Below are 24,135 nucleotides of genomic sequence, written 5' to 3' on the forward strand. Positions count from 1 at the left end.
CCACATTTCCCACAGTTTATTGAAGATTTAGTATGTAGCTTATTTGTGAATTGTAAAGTCCTATAGATATGAAGAACAACATCTACGTTTGTGGTATTTTAATTTTTAATATCATACATATTGCAGAATCTGCCACGGGCATTCAAATGGTGAAAATGAATGTAGAGAATGAAGTTTAGACACGAAAAAGTTCAAAATAGAGAAACACAACGCAAAAAACCTTCGAAACAAGGGCAAAATTAAAGTCTCACGGTGTACAGAAAGTAATGTATTGTATAACATTTCGAATTTGCAATTTTTACATGTATAATTCTCTGTCCTCATAGGATATTGATGGTAATCAGAAATCCACCTTGGCTACTAATGACTATGATTTCATGTAAGTACTGTTAAGATGCGCATACCATATTTCATAAAAAATGTTTGCTTCATGTTTTTTGTGGAAAATCGATGGCTATGATTTACATCTAAAACTGTACACTTAAAAATTATGAATTACAAATTTCTAACATGCTTGTGAATTCATTTTATATAATTAAACTTTACTAAGTATGTATAAAAGAAAAAAATATGTTTTATATTACATTTTTTGAGAGCGATGATGAATGAGAATTTTTAATTTTTTTTTAAGATATAACAAAAACTTGATTTTTATAATCTGTATTTAGAACATAAGTTCTTAAACTTTGAAAAATAATTGAAAAATAAATTATTTAATTTAATTTAAACTTATATTAATTTTATTGAATCCATTTGGATTTTATCTTGTGCTGTGCGCTGTGCGGTATCGATATAGGTTTGTATGACGTTTTCTAAATCTGTGAGCTCCTATGATATAAAAAACAAATGATTATTTATGCCTATTATTCGAATTATTACTATGCATACCTGCCTATACTCGATATCTGAATTAGCATTCGATTTCAATCCATGCAACAAAAGATCTAATGTATGTACTGACACAGATAATTTCCTGGTTTTAATCGCAATTGTATGTTTAAAACTGAAATATTCGCTTCTAGCTTCCAACAGTGAATGTGGTTGATGTTGTTGTTGTAGCAGTAACTTTGCCCTGTTAGTGTAGTGTAATAACCGGTCGTCTTCGTCTAGCTCATCTAACGGTACGCCCAGGAAACTAGCTGTTTTGACAGGTTGGGTCCAGAGGGAGAGGTGTGTTAGATGAATGGGTGTACCATAATGGGGCATGTGAAAAGGTGGTAAGTGTCGTTCGGGGTGCCTTCACATGCCGGGCATATGTTTCGTATGTCGGGGTGATTCTGGATAAGTAGGAGTTTAACCTGCTACAGCATCCAGAACGTAATTGCGCCAAGGTTACGCGAGACTCTCGGGCAAGTTGGAGCTCTTTGTTTGTTTGTTGTTTAACAGTAATAGTAGCCCCGCCAGTGTCGGACATATCACCGGTCGTCTTCGTCTAGCTCATCTAGGGGTAGGCCCAGGAAACATGCTGTTTCGACGGGATGGGCCCAGAAGGAGAGTGGTGTTAGATGAGTCGGTTTTAGGGGGCATGAGAAAAGGTGGTTAGTGTCGTGCGGGGCGCCTTCACATGCCGGACATATGTTTGCTATGTCGGGGTCGATTCTGGATAGGTAGGAGTTTAACCTGCTACAATATCCAGAATGTAATTGTGCCAGTGTTACACGTGTCTCACGAGGAAGCTGGAGCTCTTCATCTGATGTATGTGGTGGTTGGACTCCGATTACGGCATTCACAGGACGGGAACTTAAGAAGGTGGTGACGCTCCCCGGTGAATGTCGTTTAATGACTGTCTAAACACTGTCAGGTCCAGTAGATTGCGGTCAGTTTTGTCCTGGATTTCGTCAGCGTAGTCTAAAAGGTGTCTCCTGACGTGCCTGGGAGGCGGCTCAGGCTCAAGCAGGTGTCTGCAGGAGTGAAACCTGTGGTAACAACCCAGCAGGAACTGCTTGCCGAGCAGTTTGTTGTGCTCCGCTACTGGGAGCATTTGTGCCTCGTTATGCAGGTGTTGAATGGGATACATCAGGAGGCAACCGGTCGCTGTCCGAATGGCGGTATTTTGACATGTCTGTAGCTTTATCCACTGCGTGTTACTAGTTCCAGGCGACCAGACGGGCGCTGCATAGTTCAGAACCGGCCGACCAATTGCCTTAAATGTCGATAGCAACAGTGTGTGTCTTTGCCCCAAGTGCTGCCGGCAAGCGATTTGAGGACTTTGTTGCGGTTTTGGACTTTAGTGGCAATTGCGGTTGTGTGCGCAGAGAAGGAGAGCAAACTGTCAAAGGTTACACCTCCTTTGTCCAGGTGGTTAAGAGGGTTGCCGTGGATTTAGTGGGGGAAAGTTTGAGATTCCTCGCAGTGAAAAAGCGAGAAAGGTCGGTGAGGTAGTTGTTCAGTTTGGAACACAGGCCAACGATGTCATTGCCCGATGCCATTATCGTACAGTCGTCGGCGTATGAGACCAGTCAGACTCCCTCTGGTGGCTGGGGGAGTTTCGAAATATAGAAATTAAAAAGCAAGGGTGAAAGGACACCACCCTGCGGTACTTCTTGCTTTATTTTTCTCTGTTTGAAGTTTGGTCTCGAAATATCACCGACGAGTGACGACCACTCAGGTAGTTCGCGGTCCACCTCTTCAGCCCTGGCGGAAGTGTCGACTGTAAAATATCATCTAGTAGCGTGGAAATGGCTGACTGTGTCGAAAGCCTTCTTCAGGTCCAACGCTACTAGGACAGTCCTCTCGCAGGGGCAATTTTGGTTAAGCCCGCGGTTTATTTGGGCGTTTATGGCGGTGAGTGCAGTGGTGGTGCTATGCACTCGTCGGAAACCGTGCTGATGTGGGGCTGGGGCCAAGTGTTTCGTGAAGAGTGGGAGTAGGAGGGCATCAAGTGTCTTTACTACTGGGGAAAGGAGAGTTATGAGACGATAAGACTCCCCTTGGTTGGCGGGTTTCCCAGGTTTGAGTAGTGGGAACACTCTCCCTGCTTTCCACTTGTCAGGGATGATGAGAGTGGCCAGGGACAGATTGAAGACCTTAGTGAGGTATTCTACTCCCAAAGGACCCAGCAGCTTGATGGTTTCATGTGTTCGATGGCCCCCTGAACCTCGTCGCTGGTGAAAGTAAGCGGTGCACTGTTGTATGGCAGTTTGTGCAACCGTCTGGTAGCACGACGTTTGGTTCTGGCGACCGGAGGATGCAGTATGAAAAGCCGGCTAAAATAGCTCGCGCATCTCTTCGGGTCCGACGAAATGCAACCGTTGAAGGTGATATCCACCTTGTCGTTGTGCTTCGTCGGGTTCGACAGGGACCTAACGGTGGACCAGAGCTTACTCACCCCAGAGGTGAGGTTACAGGTCTTCAGGTGCTCAGCCCATTTGGTCCGCTTATGTTGATTTACCAGTTGCCTGATCTCCTAATTGAGATCCCTTATGCGGGGATCCCCGAGATCGGCCTTGCGTAGGTGGTCACGCTCGTTTGCCAAGCTGGCTTCTTTGGTTGGGAAATGAGGACGGATGTCCTTGAAACTTCCAGCTGGGACGAAGCGGGCCGCAGCAGATGTGAGCATCTTACGGAATGCGAGCGTTCACCTGCGCGCACATCGGTGGGGATGGGAAGAGCGGCGAAGGTGTCCTCGTTGAATTCCTTGAAGCCGGCCCAATTAGCTTTTTTAAAGATAAAAGAGGATCGGTGGTTCGCATAAACAAAGTCGGCAGGTCTCTCAATGGGAGATGAGATGATAATGGGCAAGTGGTCTGATGCAAGTGATAGCATAGGCCGCCACGTTATGCTATTTATCAGACCCGCGCTAGCTATTGTTAGGTCAGGCGAGCTGCTGCAATTTCCCACTGCCCTGGTGGGGGCTTCGTTGTTGTTGTTGTTGTAGCAGTATCTTCGCCCTGTCAGTGTAGTGTAATTACCGGTCGTCTTCGTCTAGCTCATCTAACGGTAGGCCCAGGAAACTGGCTGTTTCGACGGGTTGGGTCCAGAGGGAGAGAGGTGTTAGATGAGTGGGTTTGATGGGGCATGTGAAAAGGTGGTTAGTGTCGTGCGAGGTGCCTTCACATGCTGGACATATGTTTAGTATGTCGGGGTCGATTCTGGATAGGTAGGAGTTCAACCTGCTACAGTACCCAGAACGTAATTGTGCCAAGGTTACGCGGGACTCTCGGGGAAGCTGGAGCTCTTCGCCTGCAATAGGTGGTGGTTGGACTCCGATAACGGCATTCGGGGGTCGGGAGCTTAAGAAGGTGGTAAGGGTCTCCCGATGAATGTCGTTAATAGCCTGTCTGTACACTGTCTGATCCTGGAGTGGTCTGTCTGTTTTGTCCTGGATCTCGTCCACGTAGTTGAGGAAGTGTCTCCTGATGGGCCTGGGAGGTGGCTCAGGCTCGAGCAGGTGTCAGCATGGGTGAGGCCTACGGTGACACCCTAGCAGAAACTGCTTGCCGAGCATTTTGTTGTGCTGCTTAACAGGGAGCATGTGAGCCTCGTCATGCAAGTGTTGAAATGGGGAAATCAGGAGACATCCTGTCGCGGTCCTAATGGCAGTATTCTGCCAGGTCTGGAGCTTCGTCCACTGCGTATCACTGGTTCCAGGCGACCAGACAGGCGCGGCATAGTTGACAGCAACATTTCTTTGTCTTCTGGGGTTATTAACCGTCGGTATTGGGGTATCATCGATGTGCACCTGAAGTTGCAGCTTGACCTCCTTTGTCCAGGTGGTAAAAAGGGTCGCCGTGGATTTAGTGGGAGAAAGTTTTAAGTTTCTCGCAGTGAAGAAGCGAGAAAGGCGGTCGAGGCAGTCGTTTACTTTAGAGCATAGGCCATAAATGTCATTGCCCGACGCCATTATCGTGCAGTCGTCGGCGTATGAGACCAGTGAGACTCCCTATGGTGGCTGGGGGAGTTTCGAAATATAGAAATTAAAAAGCAAGGGTGAAAGGACACCACCCTTCGGTACTCCTTGCTTTATTTTCCTCTGTTTTGAAGTTTGGTCTCGAAATATCACCGACGAGTGACGACCACTTAGGTAGTTCGCGGTCCACCTCTTCAGCCCTGGCGGGAGTGTCGACTGTAAAATGTCATTTAGTAGCGTGGCGTGGGTGACTGTATCGAAAGCCTTTTGTAGGTCCAACGCTACTAGGACAGTCCTCTCGAAGGGGCGGATTTGGTTTAGTCCGCGGTTTACCTGGGTGTTTATGACGGTGAGTGCCGTGGTGGTGCTGTGTACTCTACGGAAACCATGCTGGTGTGGGGCTGGAGTCAGATGTTCTGTGAGGAGTGGGAGTAGAAGGGCTTCAAGCGTCTTCACTACTGGGGAAAGGAGAGTTATCGGACGATAAGACTCCCCTTGGTTGGCGGGTTTCCCAGGCTTCAATAGTGGGATCACTCTCCCTAATTTCCACTTATCAGGAATGATGAGAGTGGCCAGAGACAGGTTGAAGGCCTTAGTGAGGTATTCTACTCCCAAAGGACCCAGCTTTTTCAACATCAGCATGCTTAGTCCGTCGGGCCAATGGCTTTTGATGGTTTCATGTGTTTGATGGCCCCCTGAACCTCGTCGCTGGTGAAAGTAAGCGGTGCACAATTGTATGGCAGTTTGTGCAACCGTCTGGTGGCACAACGTTTGGATCTGTCGACCGGAGGATGCAATATAAATTGCCGGCTAAAATAGCTCGCGGATCTCTTCGGGTCCAACGAAGTACGACCGACAGCGACCTTACGGTGGACCAGAGCTTGCTCACACCAAAAGTGAAGTTACAGGACTTCAGATGCTTTACCCATTTGATCCGCTTATGTTGGGTGACCAGTTGCCGGATCTCCGAATCGAGATCCTTTATTCGAGGATCCCCGGGATCGGCCTGGCGTAGGCGGTCTCGCTCGTTTGCCATAACAGCTGCTTCGGCTGGGAAATTGGGACATAATTCCCGGATCCGTCCAGCAGGTATGAAGCTAGCCGCGGCGGCTGTGATCGCCTTGCGGAATGCGCGTTCGCCTGCGCGCACATCGGTGGGAGTGGGTACGGCTGCGAAGATGTCCTCAGTAAATTACACTGGTTTACAGCCAAAATGCACCAGAGACGCCGTTATGAAATTCCTATGTAAAATCACCGTCTGATTCCGAAAATCAAGGTTATTTTTTATTCTATGGTAACGTTTTTGAGATATTTACGAATTACCGTTATTTCAAAAAAAAAAAAAATTCGGCTCACTTAATCATATATATCTCGAAAACGAATTGAGCGATTCCAAAACCGTTGAAAGCTTTTAAAAGGTAATAAAATTTGCTATAAACTGTGTGTAAAACACTTTTTGCTAGGCCCTGCAGATTTAAAGATAACGAGCTATCATAACGGATTTTTTTAATTTTTTTTGTAAAAATATAAAAAAATTTGTACTTTGAGAGAAAGGATCTCGAAAACTTTTTACTTTTTCATATATTTTTTGTTTTCACTCTAAGCTCCGTTTTATTACAAAAAAAATAAACTTTGATTAAACAAAATCGATGAACTAATACAAAAGTTACAAGCATTCAAGTAAATATATCCATTTAATACTTAAGTACCCTACAAATAATACCATATGTACATATGATTCTGTCTTAACTCTATGATCTTATTTTATAATTGAAAAAGTTATGTGTCTTGTTTTGACGCTTATTTATAGAAGGATCGGTTTCTCTTATGAGAAACCAACAGTAATCACCCATCATAGCGACATCCCAGAATCCTTGATACCTACTTTCAATCATTTGCATTTGCTGGTGAAACCTTTCGCCATGCTCATCACTTTCGTCGCCAAGATTTTGCGGGAAAAAATTTAAATGGGAGTGCAGAAAATGAATTTTTAAAGACATATTTACTCCTGAAAGAAAATTAAAAAGGGAATTAGATAAATACATAAGTGACTCATTAGCATATAATTTTCTTAGGCTGGATTAATCTTCCAATTCAGAACAAATTTTGGTGGTTCTTGTTTGTTCGGAGCAGGGCAATAAATTCAGATTAAGGGCTATATGTTCTCATGTAAATTTAAAAATTTGCTTTCAAACTTTTTGTTTAGTTTTAATGTTAACTGAGCAAATGGTCTTATATGTGTTTTTTATTTACCCATTTCCGCATAGTTTTTGATTAAATCGTTTACTATCAGCTCGAAGTTAGGACTTTTGTGTTTGCCTAAAAAAGAAGTAACGACCTTTTCAAAAGAGTCCCACGCCGCTGCCTCCACTGGTGACAATAATTCTTTGAAATGGGTATTGGCCATTATTTTCCTTATTTGCGGCCCCACAAAAATCCCTTCCTTTATTTTTGCTTCTGAAATCTGTGGAAAGATTGTTTTCAAATAATGAAAAGCTTCGCCTTCTTTGTCCAAAGCCTTGACAAAGTTTTTGATAAGGCCGAGCTTGATGTGGAGCGGAGGTAGAATTATTTTTTCCTTCTTTATAAGTGGTGAGTATTTTATGTTATCCACCCCAACTTGAAACTCGATTCGTTCTGGCCAATCCTTTATGATGTAGTGGTCTTGACGTGCCCGGCTATCCCATTTGCATAGAAAGCAACAGTATTTTGTGTATCCAGATTGTAGACCACATAGCATTCCAACGACTTTTAGATCGGCACATATTTTCCAATCATGTTCTTCGTATTTAATTAATTTAAGCAATTTTTGCATTGTCTCATATGTTTCCTTCGTATTTACTGCATGCGCGATCGGGATAGATGGCTTTTGGTTGCCAATATGCAATAATACGGCCTTTAAACTTAATTTATTGGCGTCTATGAACAATCGCCACTCTTTTGAATCATATGGTTCACCAAACTGTTTAAATAGACCAGCAATGTTTTTGCAATAACAAATACTGTCCTTCTTCGTATAGTACTGGGAGAATTGTTCGTGACGAGTCCTATAATATGTTACCTTAACATCGGATGAAACAAATTTAAATTGTTGCATACGAGAGGCGTGTAGTTCGGCCTTTTCTTTTGACAATTCCAAATCCCTTATCCAATCATTGAGTTGTACTTGTGACAAAGGGTTTCTTTCGTTTTCCGTTTGCAATTCAGTACAACATGATGCCGCGTAATCAGATACTGCTGTTGACAATGAAACTGGAGCCGGAACTAAAGTTAAATTTGATGCTGGCAATCTAGCTTCCGTTGAATTTAGTTCTGGTAATGACACTGTAGATACGCTCGCATAGGTTACTTTTCTTGACTTTCCAACCCCAAATACTTTTGTAGTACAAATATAGCAGTCCGTTGAATGGCAAGTTGGTTCCCTCCACTTCATTGGTGTAATAAATTTCATATGTCGTCTAAATAGATAGTTTAAGAAACTTGTCAGATATGCATTAAAAGAGAGCAAACTCCTAATTTTTATGATGTACCTTTTGGTTCCGGTTTCCGAAAATATCAATTCGACTCGACATGTGGTGCACACAGTATTCGGTGTCCATGGTTTTTCATTGTTTCTAGGCTCAATTCCATAACACTTATGGTATGCAAATTTCAAAGGATTTGAAAACACACGTCGCATCCTTTTAACGATAAACTCCCCGCAGATGAAACAGAACATATCTGGATCATTTTTACACTCAAATTCTCGCGCCCTTTTATTCATATTATATTTTTAAGCAAATGACGGATTATAAACTGCAATTAAAAAATGAACAGTATCCGGCGATCCTTGCAGAAATTATGAAGGAACGAGGCACATGTACTATTATTTATACTTACATAGATCACCTACCTATACAAAAAGGTTCCCTAGTTATACATAGAAAACACTACCTGCCTTAAACATATGATCTTGCTTGAAATGTGTCTGTGCTTGAGATAACGACACTAACAATTTTTTGTATCTAATAACCCTTCCAAAATCTACCTGAAACTAACTGATCTGCGAATACTAACACATATTACCAGTAGGGTACTTAACACGTTCCCTGTCCGCTGAGCCACATATGGTTCAGGAAACGTGCGCCTGATAAGCACTGATACGTTCCTGAGCCATATGTGTGTCAGCATAGAAAAAATTCCCTGAACCACATGTGTTTCATGAACATGCAGAAGCAAAAATGGACCATATGTGTTTCAGGTAGAAATACCCTACATCCGTTTTTTTTTTAGTTATTATTATTACTAAAGCTATCCTATGACTACAGAAAAAACCTTGTTGGACTTGACGGTCAATTTTGCATTTTTGTATTGGGACAGGGAACGTGTTAAGTATTAAATGGATATATTTACTTGAATGCTTGTAACTTTTGTATTAGTTCATCGATTTTGTTTAATCAAAGTTTATTTTTTTTGTAATAAAACGGAGCTTAGAGTGAAAACAAAAAATATACGAAAAAGTAAAAAGTTTTCGAGATCCTTTCTCTCAAAGTACAAATTTTTTTATATTTTTACAAAAAAAATTAAAAAAATCCGTTATGATAGCTCGTTATCTTTAAATCTGCAGGGCCTAGCAAAAAGTGTTTTACACACAGTTTATAGCAAATTTTATTACCTTTTAAAAGCTTTCAACGGTTTTGGAATCGCTCAATTCGTTTTCGAGATATATATGATTAAGTGAGCCGAATTTTTTTTTTTTTTGAAATAACGGTAATTCGTAAATATCTCAAAAACGTTACCATAGAATAAAAAATAACCTTGATTTTCGGAATCAGACGGTGATTTTACATAGGAATTTCATAACGGCGTCTCTGGTGCAGAAAAAAAGCTGAAATTTGTGATCCAGTGTTACGCGAATCTGGTCCAATCAGCTTTGTTAAAGTTGATGTATGACCGGTGATCCGCGGAAACAAAGTCGGCAGGTCTCTCGATCGAGATGATAATGGGCAAGTGGTCTGATGCAAGCGATAGCATAGGTCGCCAGGTTATGCTATTTATCAGACCAGCGCTAGCAATTGTTATGTCAGGCGGGCTGCTGCAATTGCCCACTACCCCAGGGGGGCGTCGCCGTTTACAGTGCTGAACGTCGAATCGTCTATCTGCTCTGCCAATAGCTGCCCCCTACGATCATTAGGCAGGCTTGAAGCCAAAGATCGTGATGCGCGTTGAAGTCACCTACTAGCAATCGGTTTTCTCCCCTGATGAGCGCACCAATATCAGGGAGATATCTTGCCGGGCAGTAGGTGACATGGGGTTTGTAAATATTATATATTTCGAACTCGGCATCGCCTGACCGGACAGCTATACCTTGACATTCTAAGGTGCTGTCCTTGCGGTCGATTCCATCATCGATGAGACGATACTGCACTGAATGGTGTACTATGAACGCTAGGCCACCACCATTGCCTCGCTCGCGGTCCTTTCGGTGCACATTGTAGCCGTCCCTGGTAATCAGGGTGAGCTAGCGTGTAGTTTTGTCTCCTGGACCGCAGCTATCTTGATTCCGAATCGACTCATGAAGTCGACTATCTCGTCAATCTTGCTCGTGAGTCCGTTGCAGTTTAGTTGCAAAAGCTTGAAGCTTCGCGGGAGTGTCGTCGTAATTCGGGTGGTGAGGGATGCGTGAGGCACTGGGGGCGGTTGCGGGTGCAGAGCTCTGCAGCAGGGGGCAACGTATTCGCGTGTCCACTCACGGGTGGTGTGCAGGCCGGAACACCTTCGAAAATTGCATTGTACAGTTGTCAAGTTCCGAGGAACTAAGGTCTGACACACGGAGCAGACTGTGCGGGGGACCAAGAGCTGCTGGTTTGTCCCCGCACTGGGGTAGGAGCAGGAGGGTTGTGGGTTAGTGAGGGAGTTGTGTTGCTCTTGGGGGCTCCTTACCGTTGAGGTGTTGTTTGTGGCGGCAGTGTGATGTGCCGGCACTGAGGGCAGTGTAGCCATAGAGGCGGTGGCCGCCTGTGAGCGGGAGCAACACGTGGCCACATACCTTGTGGACCACTCCCTGTGTGTCTTAAGGCCTGAGCAGGTCTTAAGATGGCACCACCCCTTGCACTGGTTACACCTAACCGAGATGGAGTTCGGGTGAAGCCGTTTGTGGCAAATGCAGCAGTAGAATACTTCTGGTCCGGGATTGGGTTCGACGCCACCCCGAAAGAGAAGTATTTGGAGCAAGCTAACTGCAATGAGTTGCTCCTGTGACGAAAGATTGGGGGTAAAATACGGTACACTAGACAGGGCTAGTATACTGGGGCGGCAGTCCTTGGTCGGGAAAGCCCCGAGTCATTCCGGTAACGTAGGACCGGCTGCCATGGGAATGGTGGGGGCTTCGTCGTTCACAGTGCTGAAATCACAGTGTCGAATCGTCTATTTGCTCTGCCAATTTCTGTCCCCTACGATCGTTTGGCAGGCTTGAATGCCAAAGATCGTGATGCGGATTGAAGTCACCTACAACCAATCGGTTTTCAACTCTGATGAGCGCACCTATATCAGGGTGATATCCTGCCGGGCAGCAGGTGTTAAAAATTTCGAGCTCGGAATCGCCTGTCCGGATAGCTATGCCTTGACATTCTAAGGTGCTGTCCCAGCGGTCGATCCCTTCATCAATGAGACGATACTGCACTGTGTGGTGGACTATAAACGCTAGGCCACCACCATTGTCTCGCTCGCGATCATGTCTGTGCACGTTATAGCCACCCCTGGTGATCAGAGAAGACCTAGCGTGCTGCTTGGTTTCCTGGACCGCAGGTATTTTGATACTGTGCCGGCTCATGAAGTCAACTATCTCGTCGACCTTGATCTTGAGTCCGTTACAGTTGAATTGCAGAAGCTTAAAGCTTCTGGGTGAGGTCGTTGCAACTCGGGGGGTGAGGGACGTGTGGGGTTGTCTGCGTTGGTCCTGCTGTGCGTTCCGCAAAAGTTGTTGTGGCCTGACGTTGACGGGTGGCCCCGCCACAGGGGGTGTTGCGGGTGCATAGCTCTGCAATAGGGGGCAGTAATCGCGTGTCCACTCACGGGTGGTGCACAAGCCAGAGCACCTCCGAAAATGGCACTAGCCATTGCAAGAATTGCACTGGACTGTTGTTAGGTTCTGAGGAACTACGGTCTGACACACGGAACAGACTGTGCGGGAGGCCAAGAGCTGCTGGTTTGTCCCCGCACTGGGGTAGGAGCAGGAAGGTTGTGGGTCAGTGGGGGAGTTGTGTTGCGCCTGAGGGATCCTTACAGCTAAGGTATGGTTGGCGGCGGCAGTGTGGCTTACCGGCACTGATGATGGTATCGCCGTTGAGGCAGGGGCCGCCTGACGGCGGGAGCAACACGTGGCCCTATACCTTGTGTACCACTCCCTATGAGTCTCAAGGCCTGAGCAGGTCTTAAGATGGCACCGAGGTGGAGTTCGGGTGGAGCCGTTTGTGGTAGATGCAGCAGTAAAATACCTCTGGTCCAGGGTCTGGTTCGACGCCAGCCCTGAAGAGAAGTAATTGGAGCAAATCTGCTGCAAGGGATTGCTCCTGTGACGAAAGATTGGGGGTGGGATACGGTACACTAGACAGGGCTAGTTTACTGGGGCGGCAGCCCTTGGTCAGGAAAAAAACCCGAGTCATTCCGGTAAAGTAGAACCGGCTGCCATGTGGTAATTGGCAGCTTTAATTAAGGAATTATGTTTGACGAACATATTCAAGAGCTCTGGACAATTCGCCAACTGTTGGTATGCAAGTTTTTAATAAATTATATAAAACGTTTTTATAGCAAATTTCATACCTTTTAGTCCTTATATAGCCATTGCGGTATAAAAGCGTTGAGACTTAGCAGCTTGTTTGCTATATGTTTACATACGCTAGTAGAATTTTCTAACTCAGGATCATAAATGAGTTTTTGTAACAGTGATCGGGCCAGATTGGTTGCTTTATTGCGATGAAGCAAATCTAAATTATAGAAAAAATCATATAGCAAAGAAAATGTTTGTATAGAAACTACTTTTTCTCACCAGCCATTTCACTTTCCTGTGACCACGCTCATGCTTCATTGGCGCTTCCTTGGTAATGTGGCGTACCCATATGAGAAGAGGTGATAATCCGAAGCCAGTAAGCAGCTTCAATGCAGCAGTATATAAACCACCACCAGATAAAATTATTGCCAATTCTTGTGGACCTGCATTAATAAATGTTTGTACGTCTTTTCGATAATCAGCGAATGATCCTTTGTATGATGTTTTAATTTTCAATACAAAGAATATATGCAGTTTCTTACTTTACTGCAGTTATTCGACGGACAGTTTCCGTGTTTTCACTTGTTAATACTTTACTGAACAGCTGCTTTATTTGAGCCTAAAACACTAATTGAATTGGATTAGAAAACATGTTTAAAAACATTACTTTAATAGGGTATGCTTACTATTCAAAGAAAATTTTTAATCAACCTTTTGTAACCCATTATCCTCTGTTTCCCTTTCTTGATTTTCAACCGCTTGTTGAGATAGCGTATGCGGAAGAGAATCCTAGATTTGAAAAAAAGCCGTTTCACATCTTTTGGAAGTTCAAAACCAAATGCTGACGGATATTTTTCAATCACAAATGTAAACATACGAATGTAAACATACCAATACAAACAATGCATGTAATTTGGACGTAGTTTATATTAACGGCGAAAAATTCAGCTGGGTGGTTGCCATCACCTGTAAAATAAATCTACCTTGGTATGTACCCACCCCTCGCGGTGAACATATTAAACACATTAAGATGCGATTGCATTTAAATAGACATATACAATTTTTGGGTGGCAGGTCACATTGTCGGGTATCTCATTGGGCCTTGAAAATTTCTCATAGCCAATTAATAAAAAAAAAAAAATTAAAGGCGTAGTGCATTTCCATTAACACAAAAAAAAATTTTGTTTTGGTTTTCTTCGCTGCACTGACCAGCCAATGCACCACTACCAATGCATTCCACAAAGCTAATTAAGCAATCATAAAGCCGTGTACACACTAAAATTTTCGGTTTTAATAAATTAGCCAATTAATTCAAAATCTTTTTTTTTAACAAAACAAAAACAGTTAATTAAATATATTTCGCCACCCTGCAACGTCATGATATCTTTACAGATAATATAAAAAATGGCGCGGTACGATGTTATGAGGAAAAAGGCTGAGCTCCACCCCCATCACTACCCCACAGCATACCGTTTATGCGATGCAAAACATCCAATACGCCTCTGCCTAGTTTTCCGTGGAAAAAGAAAGCCCAGTAGATAGGCTTCGGGAAAAGCTTCTGGGCCACTATTGCGCGAATTGCTTTTCAATGGCCCACAAAAACGCGCCATTGCACAAGCGAGGGAAGGTGCAGATGATGCGGCGAGAAACATCATACCATGCTACATATACCAGAGGAACGACGTTCGTGGAGCCAGCAAATCGCTGATGAGGACAGCCACGCGATATCGATAAATGCGTCAGACATCACATCGGAGACACCGTCTCCCGATCGAAACGCGACTGGAGCGAAAACCAGGACTTTCCGCCCAATTGTGCCCACAACGGAAACAAGGCCTTTCCGCCCTAGCGAACGCCGGCGCGAGCGTGGATCGGAAACCATTCGACCACGTACGCAAACGTCGTTGGTGCGTCAACAATCAACACGCAATGTTAGACTGGCGACTAGGCCTCATCAGCCAACACGACCGCCCGCTTTCCGAGCAAAATGTTTAACCCCGGGACAGGCGCCACGACCAGTGTCAACGATATTGCCAACATAATGATGCCCGAACCCTACCCCGCTCTCTCAGTACCATCCTTTGGCTGGGTATTATCCGAGGTCTGTCTATTAGACTAAATTAAAATATTTTTACCACAATATTGTACTGAACTTACCCTAATTTGAAAAATGCGAATTATCAATTATTTAATAAATCTCTAAAATATTCCAATATAATTACTTTTACTCTTTTTTTGTGTGCAATAAATAGATCCACGGACTTAATATCTATCTCTTTGCAGCAACTTTTGAGTCGATACCGGCGGGCTCAGGCTCAATAAACAACCCGAACGTTGGCTGACCCCACCGTCTAAGCATTTTTTCTTTTTTTTATTTTGTCGAGACACCTAGCAAGTGCAGCACTCAGATATTCATTAAGTCCATTATACTACACTTGGATTCCCTTTTAATTTTCTTTAAATCTACCCGATCTCCGAAGAAATCTGAGTAGATCTTGTGGTGCCGAGGAGCCAAGATGGTCGCTTCTTAACACATCAGTGCCAAAGACCTCAAACCTGATTCGAGCGAAGGTGGGGCAGACGCACAGGAAGTGGTCCGCCATCCACCAAGCTGGGCAGAGTACACTGTCTGAGATGCCGAACCATTCTATGTGTGTCGCCCACTGAAAGTGGCCCGTTATCAGTCCAACCAGCCGTCTGCACTCCCCTCTGCTTAATGACAGAAGGGTTTGCGACAGTCGATCGGACATGACAGGTAACATCAGTAAAGTCCATCTGCAGCCTCTCTCAGCCTGCCAAGCTCACTTGTGGGTTGTAGTTACCCATTTGCTAACCGTGGCTTCGATGGCCGCAGAAGGGAGTGGCCAAACGGACTCTGGGCCAAAGAAGTTAGCCTCAGAGCCCATCTTAGCTAAGGAGTCAGAGGTCTCGTTAGCCACGATACCCACGTGCCGCGGGACTCATATTAGCATGAGGCTGTTATGTTTACCGACATAGTTCAGCCTGGATTTATAAGACTCGACTACCCCTTATGTGGTTGGGGGGCTGTCTAAGGCCATAAGCGCAGCTTGGCTGTCACTGTAGACACATAGAGATCTGCCTCTGCATCGGCTTTCCACAACAAAGTTCATCGCTTCTTCAACTGCATACACCTCGGCTTGAAACACAGATGCATGCATTCCAAGAGCAAAGTGCAGTTTTGTCCTGATGGATTTCACGTAGACCCCAGAGCCGAAGCCACGCTCGGTCCTGGAGCCATCCGTGAATATGCGAAAACCATGTTTGCCGGGCTCATTTTCTGAGTTTGACCACGACTGAGCCTCTAGCAGCACTACACTGTATCTCTTTTCAAGTACGACTCTTGATGGCATGGAGTCAAGGGGCAAGGAGAGAATCGTTGGATCGAAGTCCATGACTTCTCTGTATTCGAATGCCGGACAGGGGCCGTACCAGTTCCATTGTGTTTCATCCGCATTGGCCATCTCTACCCTAGCAACAAGGTTTTGCAGTGGCAACTCGCAGGAATTTCCACTTTGATAGGCATGCTGAAATGAAGACAGAGGGTGAGCCTTAGCCACTTCTGACGTATGAGCAATTTCACTAGTGGCTGGTGAAGGCGAACCTCACAATCCTCCAAGAGCGTGGTGTGTAGGCCAGTGCCAGGCATGCAGAGAAGATTTTCTTCAGGGCTGCTGTCACGGCCTCTGCGCCTTCCTTCAGCATGGCATGATATATGCCATCTGGTCCGGGCGACTTGTAGCCGCCAAAAGATTTGATGGCAAATCGAATGGCGGCCTCATTCACCACAGATCTGGCAACGTACCAGTCATGCCGAGAAGGTGTGGCAGCTCTGACAACCGCCTCTATCAATAAGGGCTGTTGCCGGCTGATAACCAGTGAGATTCCATCAGCAAGCTGAGTGTCTCACTTTGCAGCTCTGTGAAGGAGCCATCAGATTTCCTAAGTGACCCCAGCTTTGCAGTTGGGTCCCTTTTCAGGATCCTAACCAATTTCGCCGTGTCACTCAGAGATTCAATACCGCTGCAGAATTCCCGATATGAGGCTCTTTTCGATTCCTGAATAAGCCTCTTGTAGTTCTTCTGAACATCACGGCATCGCTCCCAGCAAGGTTAGTGTTGATGGCCCGGTTTAGAAGTTTTCTCGACTCACGCCTCAACACCTGGAGCTCTCGATTCCACCAAGGAACGGGAGTCCGGTTAGGGGGAGGTCGAATTGGACAGGCTGACTCGAAACAATCAGTTAGGGCAGCGTTGAGTTTCTCAACAGCCGCCTCAATGCTCTGTTCTTTCGTCACGTCAAGGTCCCGCAACGCACCCTAAACTTCTGCCAGTCTGTTTTTCTGGGGTTTGTAGGAGGCAATGGCGTTTGTGCCTCCTCACCACACTGAAACTCAATGTAACTGTGGTCTGAGCACGAATCTCCGGTAAGGACTCTCCAGTTCTTGATTGCCCACCCAAGTTTTGAGTTTGTTAGGGTGAGATCAATCACCTCATGCTTTCTAGCAGTTATAAACGTTGGCTGTCTAGGCAAGAGGACGCGATAAATTTGAATAGCCTAGAGCCCCGTCCATTGCACTTACCTCAGATTGTATGCTGGGCATTAGCATCTTAACATAGAACAAGGCCCAAATTCCGCCGCTCACAGAACCTCACGAGACTAGTGGCCTTCGCAGGTGGTGGCCCTTCCAGAGCATCGTAAGGAAAATAAGCAGATGGAACCACAAACTTCGACCATCCGTTTCCACGACAGTCGGTTCTACATTACCGAAACGACCCGGATTTATATCCGGCCAAGGACTGTCATTCCAGCAGCATTCCCCGTATGTAAGTATGGGGAATGTTTATGCTGCTACAACAACCACAACAACCATCCGCGTCTATCTCTGTAACACACCTCAGCCGCTACCAGGTTTTGACAACACAATTGCGCAATACCCATCACAGTGAGATTGGATGATACTTTAAGACCGGTCCTAGGTCTAGTCGAGCTCCTGTCAGATAATAACGAGGACCCTTTCAACGCGCTTAAGCCACAGGAGCGGCCTCCAAAGAGCCAGGGCTCTTGCACTGTTGCTATGTGGAGCAATGTGTGCAGCTGGGTAAATCTTCTACTTAGTAGTGCGGTAGCGGCTTTGGAATGGTGCAAGTTAATCTGCGTCACCGTTAAAGAACAATAGCAACAGGAACCGTCCGAGCCAATCATTTGGGAAAGACGTGAAAACTGGCCGTCTCAAAGAAGAGACTCAGACGGTTCCCGTACCGTGAGCCCATGACATCAACACTGGCACAATCCACTCGCACCACAAGAGCATCCCCTTCCTTTCCTTCCCGGTTTTTGCCCTTGGTGTTCTGTGCCCGGATTCTGGGCATGTAGACAGGATAGGACATCTGCCGTAGACAGGTCTGGATCCGAGATCCAGGAGATGACCTTCTTGAGGGGTACACTCTCTTCGCTATAGACTGCGAAGCGAGTGGTCCCCATGGGGGGCATGTTATTGACCACGGTCCTGATCCACTCGAAGTTGGCCAGAGACGCACACGTCACCCTTATGGTGCCGTCCTTTGTCTCATCACGTTGGCTTCCTAGCATACTTATTGCTTGTCGCAAGATGGCCGGCATGTTTAGGCCACACCCTAAGTTCTAAAAAATGTTCAGCCACCCTAATGTTAATTGTGCCTACCGTTCCGACTGTTGTAAACCACCTCTTCCAGTCGCTGCTACGTTAAGGCCGGCTTGTCGCAAGATGGTCGGCATGTTTAGGCCACACCCTAAGTTCTAAAATATGTTTAGCCACTCTAATGTTAATTGCGCCTACCGTTCCGACTGTTGCAAACCACCGGTTCCAGTTGCTGCAACGTTAAGGCCAAATTAGAAGACCAAGGATCAGGACGTGTGAGCCATCGGAGGTAAGATTCATAATAACTAATAAATTCCGTGTCATTGTATCATATACTCAATATACTTATATCTAAATATAAATAAAATATGACATCAACTAGACCTTAACACTTTCCTCTTTTCTATAAAAATATCATCGGAGCGACCGTGGAGGAACCATATTCAATTCTTACAACTGCGTCGCCATCCGATGATTACACATGGTTTTGCATTTCTTTAATATCAGTTCCACACACACCTTATTTTTGCACAGTTCCATTATTTTTGACGTGATAACATCTTAAAATTCAATGTAGCCGGCTGCACGCACTCAAAAAATGTGGCGTGACATTGCTCATACAGCGATACCTTGCTCATGCGGCGTTACCTTGCTTGAACTGCAAGCGAGAGCACGGGACGAACGACAAAGAGGCACAATCGGCCCCCGCGTTCGGCAACGTTCTAAATCTGGGTATCTCCTACTTGAGTGAGCATATATATGTATGTATATGTGCATATGTATATAAATTCACATATTTGTATTTGCATATGCCTTCTTCCTGTGTGCATGGTAATAAACCATTTCTCTATGAGGATTATTAATTTGATTTACTTGAAGAATTTAAAATAAACCAATTGTATCATCATCATCGTAACTGAATTTATAATTAGTGATGACTAGTTGTTAATAATACCTGTTGTTTTAATGTTTTTATTATTAATTTATTATTATAGGTACATATATGAAGGCAAAAATGTATGGTAATATTTACCACATACCTTATAAGATATGTTGTATACTAATCACTACATATTATAAAACAAAGTCGCTTTTTCTGTCCCTATGTCCCCTTGAATGCTTAAATCTTTAAAACTACGCAACGGATTTTGATGTGGTTTTTTTTAAAGATAGATTGATTGAAGAGGAAGGTTTATATCAATATAATGTGAAGAAATATATAAAGGGGGCGTGGCAATCGGTCAAAATGTGGCAAAAAAACATACATTTTTTGTTTTCACGGCATTAAATCATAAACGAATCAACCAAATAAAATGAAACTTTCTTGAAGTTTAACTTTGAAATATTTACTTTCGTTCTGCATCAAAAAAAAAAATTGATTTATTTGTTATTTAACCAAAATTGTTTAAACAAAAGTAGCTCTTTTTCCAAAAAAAGCTGTTTGTGTGTTTGTTCGCTGTCAACCGAATGAAGCAACAGGCGTTAAGCGATAATCTCACCACACCTCATTAATGTTGAATTACATCGTATGGTGACGTATGTATGTATGTATTTACGAATCGCTCGATTGTGATTCATCCCAACAACAGCGAATGCTTTTATCTGAGAATGTTACTTCATATTGTAAAAGGCCCAACATCCTTTGCTCACCTAAGAACTTCACAAGGCGTTGTTTACAATACTTATCAAGCAGCATGCAAAGCTATGGGGCTCTTGGAAGAAGATTCTCACTGGGAAAATACATTATCAGAAGCAGCTGTTTGTAGTTCAGCTACATCATTTGCCGTCATAGTAGTGTTTTGTAAAGTAACTGATTCTGTTAGTCTATGGAATAAATTTCAAGAAAATATGGCCAGTGATATTCTAATTCGGCGACGGCAAGAGTTAAACTCTGTTGATGTACAATATGACCAAAACATATTTGACGAAGAATTATTTGAATTAAAGAAAATAGTGCAATTAAAAAAAAAAAAAATGACGAAGAATTATTTGAATTAAACAAAATAGTGCAATTAAAAAAAAATAATAATTGGCGCGTACATTTCTGTTAGGTGTTTGGCCGAGCTCCTCCTCCTATTTGTGGTGTGCGTCTTGATGTTGTTCCACAAAGGAGGGACGTACAGTTTCTAGCCGAGTCCGAACGGCAGATATTTTTATGAGGAGCTTTTTCATGGCAGAAATACACTCGGAGGTTTGCCATTGCCTGCCGAGGGGCGACCGCTATTAGAAAAATGTTTTTTTTTTTATTAATTTTGCTTGCACCGAGATTCGAACCAACGACCTCTCTGTGAATTCCGAATGGTAATCACGCATCAACCCATTCGGCTACGGCGGGTAGTGCAATTAATTTCGAGTAAAACGATCAAGGATTTTGGGCTGCCGATGCCAGCTAATACTACTAACTCTGATTTAACTAAAAGTGCCGGATACACAAGAGAAACATCATACGATCAAACGAGACCTTTACAAAATATAGCTCAAGATGAGCCACGATTAAACATCGATCAGAAAAAAGTATTCACTACATTACTACCAACAATTAATAACAATGAAGGGAAATTGTTTTTGCTTGATGCTCCAGGAGGCACAGGAAAAACATTTTTAATCAATCTGCTTTAAAAAAAGGGAGATCTACCGGAAAATTTGCGTTAGCTGTTGCGTCATCCGGCATTGCCGCTACTCTTTTGGAAGGGGGCCGAACCGCACACTCTACATCCAGCTCCCGCTGAAAATCGCCAACGATTATGATAACAGCGTCTGTAGTGTTTCTAAACAGAGCAATACAGGAAAATTGATGCGTGACTGCTCATTAATAGTCTGGGACGAAGCTACCATGTCAAACAAGACGTCTGTTGCAGCACTGGATAGGACTATGCGCGATTTGCTCAACAAAAATTCACCTATGGGTGGATGTACAATTCTGTTATCAGGAGATTTCCGTCAAATCCTACCAGTTGTGACTCGAGGAACACGTGCTGACGAAACAAATGATTCGCTAAAAAGATCCCATCTTTGGTCGCATGTCAATAAATTAGAGCTTAAAACTAATATGAGGGTTTCGTCATCTTCACGTGAGAACAGGCTATTTCCAGAGATGCTGCTAAAAGTTGGCAATGGGAATTAACACAAAGTGAGGGAAGGATTAACCTAGAAAGCCTTTGTGTTTTGATAGACAACATCCAAGAGTTGGTCAACAATGTCTACCCTGACATTGATAACTTAAGTTATAAGACAATATCTTGGTTTAAAGAAAGAGCTATTCTGTCACCAACTAACGAACAAGTAGATAAAGTAAGTAACTTGAATATTTCAAAGATTGATGCGCCGACGAAAATATACTACTCGGTCGATACTGTTCTCGATTTGGAAGAAGCTGTTCATTTTCCTACAGAATTTCTAAATTCTTTGAACCCGTCTGGACTCCCTCCTCACAAAATGGAGCTGAAAATAGGGTTTCCTGTTATTTTATTAAGAAAACTAAATCCACCTAAACTTTGCAATGGCACGCGTTTGCTGGTAAAATCACTGAAAACTTTCATAATAGAGTGCACAATACTCACAGGATGTGGTACCGGAGAAGATGTATTGATTCCCCGAATCCCTCTGATACCATCGGATCTACCATTCCAATTTAAACGCTTACAATTTCCGGTAAAGACATATTTTGCAATGACCATTAATAAATCTCAGGGTCAAACCTGCCAGGCCTAGATTTGAGCGTTGATTGTTTTTCACATGACCAACTGTATGTCGCTCTTGCAAGAGTAACCTCTAGAGAAAACATGTTTGTATTGTCTAATGACAAGAAAGCTATGAACGTTGTATATAAAGACATTATGTAATATATTAATTGTTGTAAAAATGCAATAAGTAAATATGTAAAAGTGTAGGGTATGAATTTAGATATTCCAAAGATAGCAGGAAATCTTCATGCTGTAAAGAAACGGGAATTGTGTTACTCCAAATTTAACGCGTGCGGGCTACGGGCAGTAATGAATAAGCCAAAACTACTGGATCGATTTTAATCATTTTTTCAGTGAGTGACATAGGGTATATATTTATACCCGCGCAAAGCCGGGCGGGTTGCTAGTAAATGTATATAAACATGCATACATACATATACTTTGGTGCAATTTTCATAGTCTAATATACATATGTATGTCCTATGCCAATACATATAAACATGCATACATACAATTTCGCGCAATTTTCAAACAAAGAGAACATATCTATATAGAAAAGATGTCAAACTTCTTCTTGTGACAAAGAACTTTATTGAACTCTACTTTCTTACAAAACTCTTCTTAACTTAAAGCTTAACTACAATAATATTTAACATTTAATGAGAATGGGAGAAAGTAAAACTAGCAATGAATGTAGGAATGCATGTTGTGTGTATGTTGAGTGCGTGAGTAAGCGTGTGGGTGTAGAGTGTGAGAAAGTATGTTGTTGGTTTACATAAGAGTTAGCATAAGTAATTAAATATAAGAGTAGGTATAATATAGGAATAGGGTGATCATGTAACTCCTCCACCCTTAAGTTATTTGTGTCCTCGCAAATATCTATTTTAGTTTATTTTTAATTGTTGAAAGTAGTATGGTTAAGTTACAATGAAATTAATTAACATTTTCAGTGCTCAAGTTGTATTTTCGTTTAAATTGGCTTTTATAATATTTTATTTTTCTATTATTTGAAGAATCCACAACATAGTTACCTTGGCGATCATATTTTTCGAGTTTCTTATATTTAGGTTTTGTTTTCGCAATTTGCCTATTAAGAACAATGTTTTCTATTTGTTTTGGCTCAGCTTTTCTATCTTTATTCAACTTACTTATTCTTTTGATTTTTTGTTGTTCATATTCTTTGCATAATTTACTTATCTCTTCTTTATCATAATTTTTTATTATAAAATCAATTGGTCGCCTTTTTGTTGTAGAATGAATTGTTCTATTGTAAGCATTAAAGATTTTAAAAAGTTTCTCGTCTAAGTCTATTGTTTTTTTAGTGGTGTCAGCTTCTAATATCCGTAAATGTTCATTAAGCGTACCATGTAAGCGTTCAATGTCAGAATTACCTGTCTTAAGGTAAGGCGTGGTTACGTGTGGCTCAATATTTTCTTCACTTAAAAATAATTTAACAGCGCTATGTAGTATGCAACGCTCGTTATCGAAGATGAGTTTATTCATTTTCCCTAAAAATAAAATTCGTTCTTTTAAAGCTGCTAGAATCGCAATCCAATTTCTATCATTTAATTTATGAAATGTTGCATATTTCGAGAATTTGTCTATAGTGGTTAAATACATTTTATTTCTGCAAGGGTACCAAATATCTATGTGAACTATGTCATTAAAGTGTGTAGGGGTTTCTGTAATTTGATAAGGAAGTTTTAGGGGGTTTCTATCGTGCTTGGCTATAGCGCAAATCGAACAATTGTTAATGTAGAGTGTTATCATTTTATAAAGCTTCGGGTAAAAATATTTATTCTTCAGCTCTAAAAATACTTCCTGTATACCTCTGTGATTATTGCGAATATGCTCATTTTCAATGATAGTCAATATATCGTTTTTGGCGGTAATTTCAATTAGCTTAATGTTTGATCGATATAAAGTTAAAGAATTATTATTAAAGTTTCTAAGATAGATATTCTGAAATTCGATAAAAAGGTCATCATCTTCGCAATACATACACATTATTCCTTTATCTATTAATATATTTTCCATGATATTCCTAAGATCTGTATCCGAGGTAATTTGTACGTGATTTTGACACTTTTTGTTTACGATTTTTAGTACACATTTCTCTTTTTTTCCATAACCTAAGTATAATTGATTTTTGTAATAGTTTACTGGTTTTTCAGTAATAAATATGTAATTCAAATTATCTTCAAATGCGCTGTGTATT

At 42.7% G+C, this 24,135-nt stretch overlaps 2 protein-coding genes across 2 annotated transcripts; both read right to left on the reverse strand.

Annotated features, from left to right (window-relative positions):
• Window positions 1–729: 729 nt before the first annotated feature.
• On the reverse strand, window positions 730–1,365 carry LOC129250634 (nuclear pore complex protein Nup160 homolog). Its single transcript, XM_054890241.1, has 2 exons — window positions 889–1,365; window positions 730–828 (listed from the first exon to the last, which is right to left on the reverse strand). Exons 1-2 carry the CDS (start codon window positions 1,204–1,206, stop codon window positions 730–732), a joined length of 417 nt encoding a protein of 138 aa, XP_054746216.1. The 5' UTR covers window positions 1,207–1,365.
• Window positions 1,366–12,668: 11,303 nt separating this feature from the next.
• LOC129250635 (uncharacterized) lies at window positions 12,669–23,420 on the reverse strand. Its single transcript, XM_054890242.1, has 3 exons — window positions 23,309–23,420; window positions 12,876–13,087; window positions 12,669–12,813 (listed from the first exon to the last, which is right to left on the reverse strand). Exons 1-3 carry the CDS (start codon window positions 23,418–23,420, stop codon window positions 12,739–12,741), a joined length of 399 nt encoding a protein of 132 aa, XP_054746217.1. The 3' UTR covers window positions 12,669–12,738.
• Window positions 23,421–24,135: the final 715 nt, after the last annotated feature.

Source organism: Anastrepha obliqua, chromosome 6, assembly GCF_027943255.1.
Source record: "Anastrepha obliqua isolate idAnaObli1 chromosome 6, idAnaObli1_1.0, whole genome shotgun sequence".
Taxonomy (NCBI): domain Eukaryota; kingdom Metazoa; phylum Arthropoda; class Insecta; order Diptera; family Tephritidae; genus Anastrepha; species Anastrepha obliqua.